Here is a 15,201-nt window from a genome sequence, read left to right as displayed (position 1 = left end):
CCTGAATGCCTGAATGTGTGGATGTCCAAGTTGGGCAGAGACAAGTCCAACAAATGTGAGCAAAGGGGCAAAGATGTCCAACTTGGATCGCGTGATCGGCGTGAACTGCAGGTGGCCGTGGTGCATTACTGCATTACGGGAGGCCGTGACAGATGCTCGTTGCGCGTAGGATCATGACCCAGGTCGGTAAAAAAAATGCATTGAGCATGTCACAGACTAAGCAGATGGCTGCTGTATCCGTCCCAGATACTCCGACCTCTTCATCCACAACCAAACCTGAATCCATTTTGACAAAACAAAAGGAAGGATCATCACTGACGAAAACTCTTTGCGCGGCAGGATCATTGCCCATCTGAGCTCATGTCGGCCAAATAATACGGCGTGAGAGGTAAGCAACTGCTATCCAGTTCCAGTCATAAGCCTGCCGTGCGCGTGTGACTGATGCCGCTTGTCTGCTGTTTATTACGTCCGGTGCCTCTTGTCGCGTACTACCAACTTGGATCCATTATATTTTTGGCCCTATGCAGCTTATTTGCTCCAAAGACCAACATATGAAGGGCTCATTTGGTTCAAACGAATCCAACTGGAGTTTTGGAGGATTTAGATCCTTGGGAATTTTTTCCTTGCTTTGCCCACTATTTCAGAGGAAAAAAATCAGTTCAATCAAACTTCTTTGTTGCGACATCAAACACTCTTTGATTCAATTCAAATTCCTGTGGTTTCCTAATCCTACAAGTTTCTAGAGAACATCCATCGCAATCCTACGTTTTTCCTATTCCCGTCTTTTGAGAATCTTGCAAGTCAAAGAGGTCCCGAACCTCTATGATCTTGCACTATTATTATTAACTTCTCAATTTCATACCCACTGATTCTCAACTTTGAATAGTGGAGTAGTTTTTAGGCTCAGTTTATGGTCACTGAACTAAGTTGTGCCGGACTTATTTTGTAACTGGTATGAAAAATAAGCATAGCTAAGTTTAGTTAACCAAATGGTGAGTTAAAATACAAAAACTGGTTAGGCAAACAGGATTATCATAATCTGACACACATGTAAACGCATCAAGCGTTAAACCAGTATGTCATACTGTTGCAAAAATACACCGGTTATTCCGCAACAAGAAAAATCCCAACGGTTACAAGTTACAACAGAATTAACCATGCCATTTACCGAGTGAAAGCAATGTTTTTCTAGACAAAGATGGATGCTGAAATGCTGGAAATACAGATAATTCTTCCCTTTGCATTTTTTTTTCTCCTTTCCATTCCGACCTTAGCTGTCGCAGTCAGAAAAGTTTCCAGTTAGAGATTCTATGGTACGGCGTATTCTAAAAACATGGACATAGGGAAAAAAAAGTTTCCAGAGTAATGTGTATGTGCAATGTTGCTTCTATTCAGTATGTAGACAGCTTTGAAATAAGCAAACTGGATGTAACATAGAAACTCAAATTTGTGTAGCACAATGAATGCATGTCTCAAGTTTGTATCGGAAGAAAAATAGCAAAATGGTCAGCATGACATCCACAGTAAAGGAGCAAAACAATGATCAACAGAACAGCATGATCATGCACATCATAAACCCACCACAGCATGACATGCATAAGTTTAACATATGTGGCATAACATACACAGCTCTCATCCAGAGTAGCATAAGATGACCATAAAAGAGTAGGAGCATGAGTAATAACATGATCACCAAATACAGTACAGTGAAGTCAATTTGTTGGTACATGCATCCTACAAGACGATTGATTATACAACCATAGTGACAACATTCAAACGATGATTGTTCAGACCAATGCAATGGATGTTTCACAGAAACCTTCCCTTAAACTAGTAATAACATGTACAGAACAATTGCGATGTAGAAATAATAACTTCCAAAGTTCCAATCCAGACAAAACGTGGCATGACCCAGGGAATAGAATGCTGCGACTGCATCTTCAGATATGTCGGCTCTTCTGCACTTGCGTAACTTCCCTACAGCAAAGCTCAGCCACTTGTATCCTCTGCAGCGCCCCATTCCTCGGCTAGCATAGCTCATCAACCTGCCAAAACAAAACATTCAATGACGTGCCATCAGCCACTTTTCCAAACGTATCAAAAATCACCACTCTTAAGTGTTTGACATATGAGAAACTACAACGAAACCCATGCATGTAGGTGTTGGGTAGGAATTCACAAGGACAACTTTCTACCCACCATCTACTTGTGTGGGGGTTTTTTATCATAATTTTTCACAGCTTACAAAAACAACTTTCTCCAAGTTTTCAAAATTGGGTTCACATGTACCCAGGTTCTAAAATGCGCTCTCATGACGGCAGTGGCGGACCTAGAACATATTTTGACTGGGGGCATATTCTATAAAAATTCAAAGAATTTAAGCATATTTATCAGAAAATACAAGCAAATCTTAGTAGAATTTCAAATTTTGAGTGGGGGCTCAGGCCCCCACTCACCTCAATGTAGGTCCGCCCCTGCATGACGGTGCCATTGTAACATAACACATTTCAGTCTCTTGTATGTAAGTGTGGCATGCCATTGGGTCTAGGAAAAATGAACAGCAAAAGGATCAAATAAATACCTTCAAACAGTTGAAACAGGAGTCTGAGTTTTCATGGAGCTTGAGATCGGTAGAGCATTGTGCCCAGCCAAGGTATGTTTTTTGTTTTTGCGCTTCAACTGGGGCCTATATTAACCAGTTACATCAGGGCCCAAGTTAGATGTGAATAATCTCAACAGGACATATACTAGTAAGTGGGAACCAAGAGAAACTCAGGATTATACTTTGGTTACATTGCTAGTCAGACTTGTCATATAACGATAGCACCATGCAACAATAAAAAATTGGGGATCTAAACTTTAGTGAATTGATAGTTCTTAAACAACAAGTATACTATCTTCATAAAGGAAAAAAAACTTCTAAATAAATGGTAAACTCCTTACCTTGGGGCTACATGACCTTTGATTACTTTTTCTTCTTCCTCGGTGAACATAAACCACTTGTCAGTGTTCTCTGTTGCGTCAAACTCTGATACAAATAAGATATTAGTAGTCACTAACTACAACAATATAAATGAGTAACATAAAAGGGTATTGCATAATAACTTCAGACAAACCTTGGCGCATTATTGCTGTCTTATCACAATAACCATCCAGCTTCCAGTACGCAACCCCTTCGTCTATCCTGACAGGCTTTTTCCTAACTAGACCTCCCAGCTTCTCCTCTAATATTGCCATAATTGAGAGGTAACAGAAGATAATTAGTTCACAGCTCAGTGCCTTGCACATTACAGAATAAGATATATATTTTTTAAACAGTGTTATGTTTGGAATGAAACTGAAGGCTGAGCATGTTCTTTAGTTACTTCACATCCAGAAAAAGGCACATGGCCACATGCAACTAAGAAACTTAGCAAGTGCATACATGTTTAATGTTCTGTTGAGCTGCAGAAACATATTAGTACCACAATGAAAATATACACAGGCTTAACACTCAATTAACAAAACTGAAAGTGAATTCACATATACAGGGGTATAAATGAACTGGTGACATTTCTTGAACACAAACTCAAGCTAAATCTTGAAGAAAGTGCAGAAAGCTAAACCAAGCACAATACAAGATATATTAAAGAAACTGCAAGACATCAAGCATACGGGGAACTAATGAGATGCAGAAAGATAAAAAAAATGTAGATATATAAATTCATAATGTTCAGACCATCTATTACTGCCTTCTTGTCTTCATATGCCTCCTTAATTTGAGAAACGAGACTATTAATTTCTGCTCCATTTCTCAAAAACCTTGGTTTAGCCATCTTAATCGTTAGTTTTTCTTTAAGCTCCTTTTCCTATAAAACCAGAGGAAAGTGGTTGTTTATTAGTGTAAAAGCAAGTGACTAGACACACATAAAACAGGTTGCCCGAGCTCTCTTACCTTTTCCTTGACAGCACGGAATTTTTCCCTTGCAGCAACCTTTCTCTCAGTTGCACTTTCATGCTGTTTGAGAACCCAGTTCTTTAATGTTCTGAACAAAAACAAAATATTATTGATATGAAAGTAAAATAGCAAAGTGAACTACTACAGCAAATACAGTAGGCAGTACTTACGTAGTAGAAAGGGCCTCATCACACAAGAAATTCAGCACATGCAGCTTTAAAGAAGGGCTCAATTTTTTATATCCTAATACCCCTTGACTTAAACAATCTAGAGGCAGTTCCTTCGAGATAACTGTGGATTCACTAATATATTTGCCAGTATCAATTATCCAAGCATCACCATTCCTTGAATAGTCCGAAGGGCTATGAACAAATAACCTCATTTAGTCATTTAACAATCAGTTTAAACACAACAACAAAGAAATATCAATTCAGACTGTATGTACTTCTCTTCTCTGTCTTCTTGGATGACAGACAACAAACTAATGTGAAGGTCAGCAACAACTGAAGGCACCTCTCGCCCGATACGGCCTCCTCCAGTGATGACTTGAAGAATTTTTTCTGGCTGTCCCTTTCTTATTTTAAGCACCTGCGCAAAAAAAAAGCATCTGCAACATTATTCCATTTACAAAACAAATTATATTTCAACAGCCACAAGGTGCCATATTAACATGTTAAACCATGGAAACAAGACCCGTTTTTAAGACTAGCTTATGAAGACAAAAGGCTGCTCTAAGAAAAATAAGCAATTCAATATAATATACTATCACTGTGCCTTCTAAAATCTTACAATTTAACCAAATATTCACGCTCCACACAAACAAGTCTTAAAATATATTGCAACCAACTCCCACAGCAGCATGCAGGGTATCATCTAGTGTATAAAATTATCCATGACAATATAGGATGAATCTGAGATGTAAGACAAATATTACACTTTCTGGTGGTTGGTCAAATCACGCATGCAGATCATCAGAGATAGATGCACTAGCATACACACGTCCTGATCACCAATATAGTCTTAAAATGCAATTGTCTGCATGAGCAAATAAATATCTTTGAAATTTATACAACTTATTTGGATCGTCTCAAAACAGTGCTACCATTATCACGTGTCAGTATTTCACCATGGCTGCCACTCTCATTCTGGACAACTATGAATTTTATATAACTTTAAAATACTATTTGCATTTGATTAAATATGTGCACTAAAGCCTAATGGCATGGCTGACTGCTCTACAACAGAACAAACATAGGATAATGTAACAAAAAAAAGGAGAAGCTGCTGACATCACTTTGCTTTAGTTCTAACATTGGCCTGAAGGGCTGAAACAACAATTACATAATGCAACAACACCTTTTTCTGTTCTGCAGACATAAACTTTTTTTAAACAGAACCAGTTATACATAACCAATGACAAACCTTGCATCAACATAAAAAGAAATGCAGCACAAGAATATTTTCTTTAGTCCATAAGAGAGCTCATGGCGCTTGTATTGCACACAACAGAACAAGAAAGTAAAGCTGAAAGATTGTCTTGACATAAGTACCTCTGCAAATGTGCGGCAGAATTCATGAAACTGAAGTGCAGACCCAACATCATCAACCTCCAGCTCAGCCCCTGCAATGTCAGTGACTGGAGTACCTATGGGTAGCTCAATTTTGGTCTCTGGGACATCAGTGCTCTCATTCCTAATGTGAAGTTCGCCCTTAATTTCAACAGGGCACTTTTCATCAGCAGTCATGCCATTTACCCTGTGGTTGCCCTTTTTCAGCTTCTTGCTGATGGGAACTGGAGGAAGTGCATTGAGATCAGTCCCTGTATTGTCATCCCCTTGAGCCAACAATCCATCAGTACCATCATCTGTCCCTAGGGCCCTCTTAATGTTGCCCTTCTTGCGTTCCTAACAAAGGGGCCAGCAAAACAGATCAGTAATAATGAACAATTACATTATAAAACAGAGAGTTACCAAGCAAAAAATGCACCACCTTCTTGATCTTCTTCAGCTCCTTGTCGGTAGGAACTGAAGGAACTGCATTGAGATCAGTCCTTGCATTCTCACCCCCTTCAGCCAACAATCCGTCAGTACCATCATCTGTCCCTAGGGCCTTCTTTATGTTGCCCTTCTTGCGTTCCTAACAAAGGGGCCAGCAAAACAGATCAGTAATAATGAAACAATTACATTATAAAACAGAGAATTACCGAGCAAAAAATGTACCACCTTCTTCATCTTCTTCAACTCCGTGTTGGTAGGAACTGAAGGAAATGCATTGAGATCAGTGTTTGTATTCTCATCCACTTCAGTCAACAATCCATCAGTAGCATCGCCTGTCCCTGGCACCTTCTTTATGTTGCCCTCCTTGTGTTCCTAACAAAGGGGCCAGCAAAACAGGTCAACAATAACGAACAACTACATTATGTTCCTAACAAAGGAGTACAACAGAGAATTGCCAGGCAAAAATGTACCTTCTTGATCTTCTTCAACTTCTTTTTGATAGGAACTGAAGGAAGTGCATTGAGATCAGTCTTAATATTCTCATCCCCTTCAGCAAACAATCCACGGGTAGCATCATCTGTCCCTAGCGCCCTCTTTAAGCTGCCCTCTTTGCGTTCCTAACAAAGGGACCAACAAAGCAGATGAACAATGATGAGCAATTACATTATACAGCAGAGAGTTGCCAAGCAAAAAAATGTACCTTCTTGATCTTCTTAGGGAGCGAGGACAGCGTCTGTGCAGCAACCACCATGTCGGAGCCCTTTATCAGCAAATCATGGACGGATGAGTGCCCTGACGCCTTGGCAGCATGGGCCAGTATTCCTGTAGGCGTCTCCCCTTTCTTCTTTCTGTCAAACAAACCAAGCTAAGAGAGAAATATACAAGAAATCCCATTATGACCGTGCATCAGCTTCGTTGGCTGACCTGCAGAAGCTGCAGTTGCAGATGCCCCTGCATTTGGGGCAGGTCCAGCCCGCATCCTTGGTCATGTCCTCGGCGTTCTCGCCATACCTAAACAAGCCACGAAGAAGCAAACCAGATCAGACCAAGGGGCTCTACGATGGTCAGTTTGCTCGACCACGGAGATGATGATGGCTTGAAACTGTGCGAAGAAATCATCGTTTACCTGTTGAACAGGCACTTGTGGCAGAAGTGGATTGGACAGAGCCCCTTCTTCCGGGGCTGCGTGCAAGCCACCGCGAAGTCCATCGTCTTCTGACGACACTGCGAGCGCGTGACGAAAACAGTAACAAAGGGTCAGCCAAATCCGCCCCCGACAGATCCAGAAGGATGGAGGAGGCGCGCGACGGCAGGCGCTCACCTGGTGGCAGGTCTTCCCGTTCTCCGGGTCATAGATCCGGCCGCCGACGCAGCGGATTCCGGGGCACGGGTTGCGCTTTCGTGGAGGCCCTTGCTGGGCCTCCTCCATCTGCGCCGGCACGACCACGCTCTCCTTGCCGCCGGCGCCTTTCTTCGCCATGGAGACGCGCTCGAGGAAGGGCGGGAGAGGTGGGGTGTGAAATGAGGAGGAAGCTCGGGAGGTGGGTGCCCCGGGAGAGACGAGAGGTGTTTGATGTGATGAATTTTGGTGGCGGGAGGAGGGTCAGATCTCGGATTATGGCGCCGCGCCGCGGAAGAAGGGCGGGAGCAGCTGGTGTCGGATGGCGCCAGTGAATTCCCCCGGAAATTTTGAAATTTTCCCTTCTCGGCGCTGTCCCGTCTCCTCCCCCGCCTTTGCTCGATGGTTTCCCTCCCAGCTCGTCCTCACTTTTCGGGTTGGTGGGCAACCTTTGTTCGTGAGTAGTAAGGGCATCTCCAGCCGTTCGGCCCCTCAGTGCGCCTAAATAGAGCGGCCTAGGGCGTGCCGGCGCTAGTTCGGCCCCTGGGGGCGACATAGCTCCCAGTCACGCTCCCACGCGCCGGTCCCAGGATGCGGGAAATTCAAACTTGGTCGTTCTCGCTCTCAAAAGACGTCGCAAATCCGGTGATCGGACGTAGTCTGGCGTTACAAAAAATAGAGGGGCGCCGTGCGCAACGAATCACTCGGCTTGGTCGGCTCTAGGCGTTGGCGGAGTCGGCGTGCGCGGGCTCGTCGGTGTCGGACCTGCTTCGTCGCAGGGCTGCGTCGGCGCGGCTTCGGCACTGCTGGGCGGCGATGTAGAGGCGCCGTCCGGGCTTGGCGTCCGTGTGGTCGTGGGCGTCATCAGCGTCGTCGGTGTTGTCGCCGGCAGCTCGTTCAGGATGAGGCCGCGCTGCACCAGGTACCACGCCTTGAGCTTCTCGTCGTTGCTTTGGAGCATGTCCGCCCCGCTCATCAGAAAAGCCATGTCGGTGTTCCTCTTCTTCGCGGCGACGTTCGTCCGGAGCAAGTCGAGCTTGACGCGTTGTTCTTCATAAGCGACGACCACCGCGCCTCGGTCTTCTCTTCGCGTAGGACGGCCCGAGCCTGGGCGCCGGCGAGGCAATGCTCGATGGACTCCTGCACTCGCGTGGTCGCCGCGTCGGCGCTTTTCCCCTTCTTTGCCAACTTGTGGCCGTCCGGTCGTCCCTCTGACGCGCCCGGAGTCGTCGCGTCTGGCTTGTATGTCTCCTTGGCCTTCTCGAGGGCATGCCGAACTTCCTCCCACTTCTCGCACTTGTCAATGCGCTTGTAGACGTGGAGGTGCTTGAAGTCGGCGTCTTGGTTGTCGCCCCGATACATGGCGAACATACGCAGCAGCTGCGCGGAGAGACAAACAGTTGGCGGGCGGCGGGCGTAGGGGACGAAGATATGCGGGCGAACGGCGTGCGTACCTGATCCTCAATGCTGGCGCCGCTCTCCGGGCGAGCCGCGACCTCCTCGACGATTCCATGACATTTGTTGCACGCCAACTGGATACGTCCCCAATGGTTCGCCATCGCCTTGGAGCCGCGCTGCATGTACACGCCTTTGAAGTAGGGGTCGACGAGCTTCCGCTCGTCGAACTCGGCCTTGATGCGGTCCCAGTACGTGTCCAAGCTCTGGTTCGCGCCGGTGGTCGGGTCGAGGCAGACGACTTTCCATGCTTCGGCGAGGCATTCCTCCTTCTTGGACGTCCACTTGATGCGCAGTTCGCCTGACCTAGCCGCCCGCTTCTTCTTCTTCTGGCGCCCCTTCGTCGGAACAGGAGTCGGTTCCTCCTCCTCCTCCTCGTCCTCCTCCTCCTCGGGTTCCTGCGCGTCGTCGCCGTAGACGTAGCCGAGCTCGGTCTCCATGTCGCCGTTGAGGTCCACTACCTCATCCTGGGTGGCGAACCCGGGAGACTCGGCGGCCGCGGTCGATCCTGTCGCGATGATGTCGTCCATGTCGACTCCCGTGTCGTCGGTGTCGCCGAGGTGCGAGAAGGGTAGTGGTCCGCAGTAGAGATGGGGCGTCGGTGTGGACGCGTAGGAGGCGGGCGGCGAGTAGTTGTATGGAGGGTACTGCACGCCGACGAAGGCGGGCGAGGGCGTGCGCGTAGCGGGGTGACCATGAGGGAAGGTCACGTTTGGGTTGAACCCGCCATGCGCGTCGCCGTCGGCGTAGCCGGGCGACGATGAACCCCATGGAGATCCGGTGCCTTGCTGCCCCCAGGGCGCGTACTGGGCGTGGCTGACGACGGGTGGATTCATCCCCGCCTGGTCGACCGATGAGGAAGACGCCGCCGCGCGCGTCGCGTTGTCGCGGGCCTTCTTGGCTATGGCCCTATTTCGCCTGTCGGCGGTGACCGCTTCGCGCCGCTGAACTTCCACCCTCCACTCGGCGTTCGACAGGCCCGGTGGCGTCGATGGCGGCACCCTCGGCTTCCTCGGCTTCGGCTGGGCCACGGTTGCTGCCGCGCGCGGCATGGCGTACTTCTTCGGCGGCATGGCGTGCTTCTTCGCGGCGAGGGGAGGGGGTTTGGCGGGAGGAAGGCGAGCGAGCGGGAGAAAGGGATAGAATGGCGGGAGGAGGCGAGCGAGCGGGAGAGATGCGAGGGAAAAGCGTCAAGAAACGGCGGGAAAAGACCCTCAGGTTGCCTCCAGGGCGGGCCCACGCGCCTTTTTCGCTTGCGCCGGCTCCCCAAGCGCCCCCAGGGCGCCGGGTTTGGCCTGGGTCCGCCGGCACCAGTTTTGGCCCGAGCCGGCGAAAAACGGGCTTCTGGGGGCGCGACTGGGGCCTTTTTTTGTTGCCGGCGCGGCAAAATTGCCTGGGAAGGGCCTGTTGGGGGCGCGGCTGGAGATGCCCTAAGGTGCTTCCTCCGTTCAAGTGCATAGGATTTTTGAGGAGCGGCCTAACCTAGACGCGCAGTAGTTGGATGAAAAAAAATATATCGTGAAAATAAAGTAGAACCGGTCAACCAACGTGTTTTGTTTTAGTCGCAATAATTGCATGATTAACGCTGAAAATCCTCACCAACTGGCCGATTAATGAGGCGGTCATTCAAGGGCAGCTGGCGTGTGAGGTACGTGGGAGATGGATTCCAGAGTGGATCGGGCACAAGTGGATCGCACAGGGGGCATCCGGTGTGGCAGGTGCGCCTGTGACCGCTGGTGTGGGTGGGGTATACGGAGGTATTGTTTCGTCTAAAATAACATGGTGAGAAATGATGACGCGGCGGGATTGGAGCTAATTTGTGGACCGAGGGGCTAATTTGTGGGGGCTAATGGCGTAGAGATTTGAAAAGCGGAAGCAGCCGGAAACTCGTAGGTGGTCATAGCGAGGATGTGTGCTGGTGAGAAGGAAATAGGGGGTATTTGGTGTGGTTTTAGTGGATGGGCGTCAGTTGAGGTGTGTGGCGGTGTGCAACGCCTCCGCCCAAGAGATTGGCGTGTATGAGAAGAGTGTGAACGACATCGTTGGTAGTGTGTATCATGCACTCGGCCTTGCAGCTTTGGGGAGAACATTGAGAGCAAGAGAGACGGTAAATAATGTTGTCGTTCGAGAAAAAGGTGTGTAGTGATGTGTTGATAAATTCACCGCCGTTGTCACACTGCATACATTTGATGAGTGTGGAAATGGGTAAGAATGTAGGTGAATAATGATGGATAATGTTGCATGGAAAAACAAAAAAATCCTACAAAACACCCAAAGATCTATCTATGAAGGTGCTAGCAAACGAACGGGAGTGTGTGTGTCTATGTACCCTTGTAGACCGAAAGTGTTAACGATCTAAAGATCGTGGTTGATGTCGTCGTACTTGCGTCACGATCCAATCCAATCCAAACACAGCACGTGCGACACCTTTGAGATTAGCACACGTTTGGCTCGATGGTGTCATCTACTTCTTGATCCAACAAGCGAGGGAGAAGAGGTAGATGAGATCTAAACCAATAAGACTGCATGGTGGGGCAGCAACGGAACTGCAGCAGTGCTTCACCAAGCATCCGCGCGAGGTGGAGTAGTTGTAACGGGAGGGAGATGGACAAGTGTGAAAGGGTGGCTGGCCCCAACACCTATCAAACTTTATATACGCATGGAGGGGGCTGGTGGCTTGCCCTTCAATCCCCTATGGTCGTTGGCGACAAGGAAAATTCCTATTTCCTTCCACATCGATTGTTATCCCCTTTTTTAGGGATCTCGATCTTATCCCTTCGGGATATGATCCTATTCCTTTTAGGGGAGGATCTTGGTGCGCCTAGACTAGGGGTGTGGGACCTTGCCCCGCTACCCACGTCCATGTGGGCCCCATGCAGGTGGGCCCCACTTCGGAACCTTCTAGAACCTTTTTGGTACAATATCGAAAAAACACTTTTCTGGAACCCTGAATATGACTTCCATATATAAATCTTTACCTCTGGATCATTCTGGAGCTCCTCGTGATGTCCCGGATCCCATCCGGGACTCCGAACTACTTTTGAACTTCACCATATGAATATCTCAATACTCCCCTGCTCTATCGAACGTTAAGTGTGTGACCCTACGGGTTCGAGAACATGCAGATATGACCTAGACTCCTCTTCGATCAATAATCTATAGCAGGACCTGGATTCCCATATTGACTCTCACATATCCAACGAAGATATTTATCGGTTGAAAAACATTGTCAAGGATTTGGTTAATCTCGTATGCAATTCCCTTTGTCCAGCAATATGTTCCTTGCCCGAGATTCGATCGCCGGTATCTCCATACCTAGTTCAATCTCGTTACCGGGAAGTCTCTTCACTTGTTCCGTAATACAAGGTCCCATGACTAAACTCATTAATCACATGCTTGCAAGCTTCTTCTGATGTTGTATTACTGAGAGGGCCTAGAGATATCTCTCTGCCACACGGAGTGACAAATCCCAATCTCGATCCATGCATCCCAACAAATACCTTTGGATGGCTAGACCAGTCCATAGATGGATCGCTGGAGCTTGCATACCTTATTAGCATCCTTGGGATTGACAAAACCTTCCAGTTGCATCATATAGAACTCTTCCTATAAGGAAACCATTAAGGAACGTTGTTTTGATGTCCATCTGTCGGATTTCGTAATCGAAAAATGCAGAAATTGCTAACATAATCTTAACAGACTTCAGCATCGCTACTGGTGAGGAAGTCTCATTGTATTCAACTCCTTGAACTTTTGGAAAACCCTTTGCGACAAGTCAAGCTTTATAGATGGTAACATTAGCACCAGCGTTTGTCTTCTTCTTAAAGATCCATTTGTTCTCAATGGCCTGCCAGTTATCGAGCAGGTCCACCAAAGTTCATACTCAGTTTTCGTACATGGATCCTATCTCGGATTTCATGTCCTCAAGCCATTTTACATAATATGATCTCATAATTGCTTCTTCATAGTTCGTAGATTCACTGTTGTCCGATGACATGACTTCTAGGACAGGAATACCGTACCACTCTCGTGCGAAACATGTCCTGGTCGACATAGAAAGTTCAGGAGTAGCTTGATTCAAAGTATTACGATCATCAACATTAGCTTCGTCTCCGGCTAGTGTAGGCATCACAAGAACTTCTTTCTGCAATGCACTACTCTCCAATTCGAGAGAAGGTACGATTACCTCATCAAGCTCTACCTTCCTCTCGCTCACTTCTTTCGAGAGAAACTCCTTCTCTAAAAAGGATCCATTCTTGGCAACAAAGATCTTGCCCTCGGATCTATGATAGAAGGTATACCTAATGGTCTCTTTAGGGTACCCTATGAAGACACACTTCTCTGCTTTGGGTTCGAGCTTATCAGTCTGAAACCTCTTGACATAAGGGTCGCATCCCCAAACTTGAAAAGAATGACAATTTTGGTTTCTTGCCAGCCCATAATTCATATTGTGTCATCTCAATGGATTTAGATGGTGCCCTGTTTAAAGTGAATGCGGCTATCTCTAATGCATAACCCCAAAAACGATAGTGGCAAATCGGTAAGAGATATATCATATAATGCACCATATCCAATAGAGTAATATTACGATGTTTAGACACACCATTACGCTGTGGTGTTTCATGTGGCGTGAGTTGTGAAACAATTCCACGTTGTCTTAAATGTGTGCCAAACTCGTAGCTCAGTATTCACCTCCACGGTCAGATAGTAGTAATTTTATTTTCTTGTTAAAATGATTCTCTACTTCACTCTGAAACTCCTTGAACTTTTATGACTTGTGTTTCATTAAGTAAATGTACCCATATCTACTCATCATCCATGAAGGTAAGAAAATAACGATATCCACCACGTGCTTCAACACTCATTGGACCACATGCATACGTATGTATTATTTTCAACAAGTCACTTGCCCGCTTCATTGTACCGGAAAAACAGGGTTTTCGTCATCTTGCCCATGAGGCATGGTTCGCATGTTTCAAATGATTCATAATCAAGTGATTCCAAAAGTTCCATCAGCATGTAGTTTCTTCATGCACTTTACACCAATATAACCCAAGCGGTAGTGCCATAAGAATAAACCATTAACTTTGCATCTTCTGGCATTAATATTATGAACATGTGTATCACTACGATCGAGATTCAACAAGAGTAAAACCATTCACATTAGGTGCATGACCATAAAAGATATTATTCATAAAAATAGAACAACCATTATTCTTTTACTTAAATGAATAACCGTCTCGCAATAAACAAGATCCAGATATAATGTTCATGCTCAACACAGACACCAAATAACAATTATTCAGGTTTAAAACTAATCCCGAAGTTAGACATGGAGGGAGCATGCCGACGACGATCACATCAACCTTGGAGCCATTTCTAACGCGCATATCACACAAAAAATTATACCTTCTTGATCTTCTTAGGGAATGAAGACAACGTCTGTGCAGCAGCCACCATTTCGGAGCTATTTATCAGCAGATCATGGACGGATGAGTGCCCTAACACCTTGGCGGCACGGGCCAGTGTTCCAGTAGGGGTCTCCCCTTTCTTCTTTCTGCCAAACAAAACCATGCTGAGAAAGAAATACACAAGAACTCCTATTATGGTCGTGCATCGGCTTTGTTGGCTCACCTGCACAAGCTGCAGTTGCAGATGCCCCTGCATTTGGGGCAGGTCCAGCCCGCCTCCTTGGTCATGTCCTTGACATCCTCACCATACCTAAACAAGCCATGGGGAAGCAAACAAAATCAGAATAAGCGGCTCTACGATGGTTAGTTTGCTGGACCACAGAGATGATGAACTGTATGAAAAAAATCTTTTACCTGTTGGACAAGCAGTTGTGGCAGAAGTGGATTGGACAAAGCCCCTTCTTCCGAGGTTGGGTGCAAGCCACCGCGAAGTCCGTTGTCTTCTGGCGACACTGTAAGAACAACAACAAAGGGTCAACCAAATCCACCCCCGACAGATCCAGAAGGATGGAGGAGATGCGCGATGGCAGGCGCTCACCTGGTGGCAGGTCTTCCCGTTCTCCGGGTCATAGATCCGGCCGCCGACACGGCGGATTCCGGGGCACGGGTTGCGCTTTCGGGGAGGGCCTCGCTTGGCCTTTCTCATCTGCGCCGACACGACCATGCTCTCCTCACCGTTGGTGCCTTTCTTTGACATGGAGACGCGCTTGAGGAAGGGCAGGAGAGGTGGAGTGAAATGGGGATGCTGAGACTCTGGGTGCCCGGGAGAGGCAAGAGGTGTTTGATGTGATGTATTCTGGGGGGCGGAAGGGTCAGATATGAGATTATGGCGTCGAGCCGCAAAAGAAGGGCGAGAGTAGCTGGTGTCGGATGGCGCAAGTGAATTGCCTAGTAAATTAAAAAAAATCTTGGCATTGTCCCGTCTCCTCCCCCGCCTTTGCTCCATGCTTTCCATCCCAAGCTCGTCCTCGCTTTTCAGGTTGGTTGGCAACCTTTGTTCGC

General features: G+C 46.9%; 2 protein-coding genes across 4 annotated transcripts; both read right to left on the bottom strand.

Moving 5' to 3' along the window:
- Positions 1–1,652: 1,652 nt before the first annotated feature.
- LOC123157370 (uncharacterized) lies at positions 1,653–7,677 on the bottom strand. 3 transcript variants are annotated; one of them, XM_044575634.1, is made up of 16 exons: positions 7,256–7,673; positions 7,061–7,158; positions 6,859–6,945; positions 6,635–6,782; positions 6,405–6,551; positions 6,160–6,306; positions 5,927–6,073; positions 5,488–5,841; positions 4,383–4,525; positions 4,108–4,299; positions 3,935–4,025; positions 3,719–3,848; positions 3,117–3,224; positions 2,944–3,028; positions 2,582–2,686; positions 1,653–2,045 (listed from the first exon to the last, which is right to left on the bottom strand). In XM_044575634.1, exons 1-15 carry the CDS (start codon positions 7,412–7,414, stop codon positions 2,584–2,586), a joined length of 2,139 nt encoding a protein of 712 aa, XP_044431569.1. In that variant the 5' UTR covers positions 7,415–7,673; the 3' UTR covers positions 1,653–2,045; positions 2,582–2,583. The 3 variants fall into 3 exon arrangements, with proteins under 3 accessions (XP_044431569.1, XP_044431571.1, XP_044431570.1); XM_044575636.1 differs by lacking the exon at positions 5,927–6,073 and having other exon boundaries at positions 7,256–7,677; XM_044575635.1 differs by lacking the exon at positions 6,405–6,551 and having other exon boundaries at positions 7,256–7,674.
- Positions 7,678–14,069: 6,392 nt separating this feature from the next.
- Positions 14,070–14,950, bottom strand: LOC123156332 (cell division cycle-associated protein 7-like). Its single transcript, XM_044574466.1, has 4 exons — positions 14,738–14,950; positions 14,554–14,651; positions 14,363–14,449; positions 14,070–14,285 (listed from the first exon to the last, which is right to left on the bottom strand). The coding sequence occupies exons 1-4, from the start codon at positions 14,894–14,896 to the stop codon at positions 14,132–14,134; spliced, it is 498 nt and encodes a 165-aa protein (XP_044430401.1). The 5' UTR covers positions 14,897–14,950; the 3' UTR covers positions 14,070–14,131.
- Between the last annotated feature and the right edge of the window lie 251 nt (positions 14,951–15,201).

This window comes from Triticum aestivum, chromosome 7B (assembly GCF_018294505.1).
Source record: "Triticum aestivum cultivar Chinese Spring chromosome 7B, IWGSC CS RefSeq v2.1, whole genome shotgun sequence".
In the NCBI taxonomy this organism is placed as follows: Eukaryota; Viridiplantae; Streptophyta; class Magnoliopsida; order Poales; family Poaceae; genus Triticum; species Triticum aestivum.
Note: the sequence above shows the minus strand (reverse complement) of the source record. Positions and strands in the feature narration are given on the sequence as shown.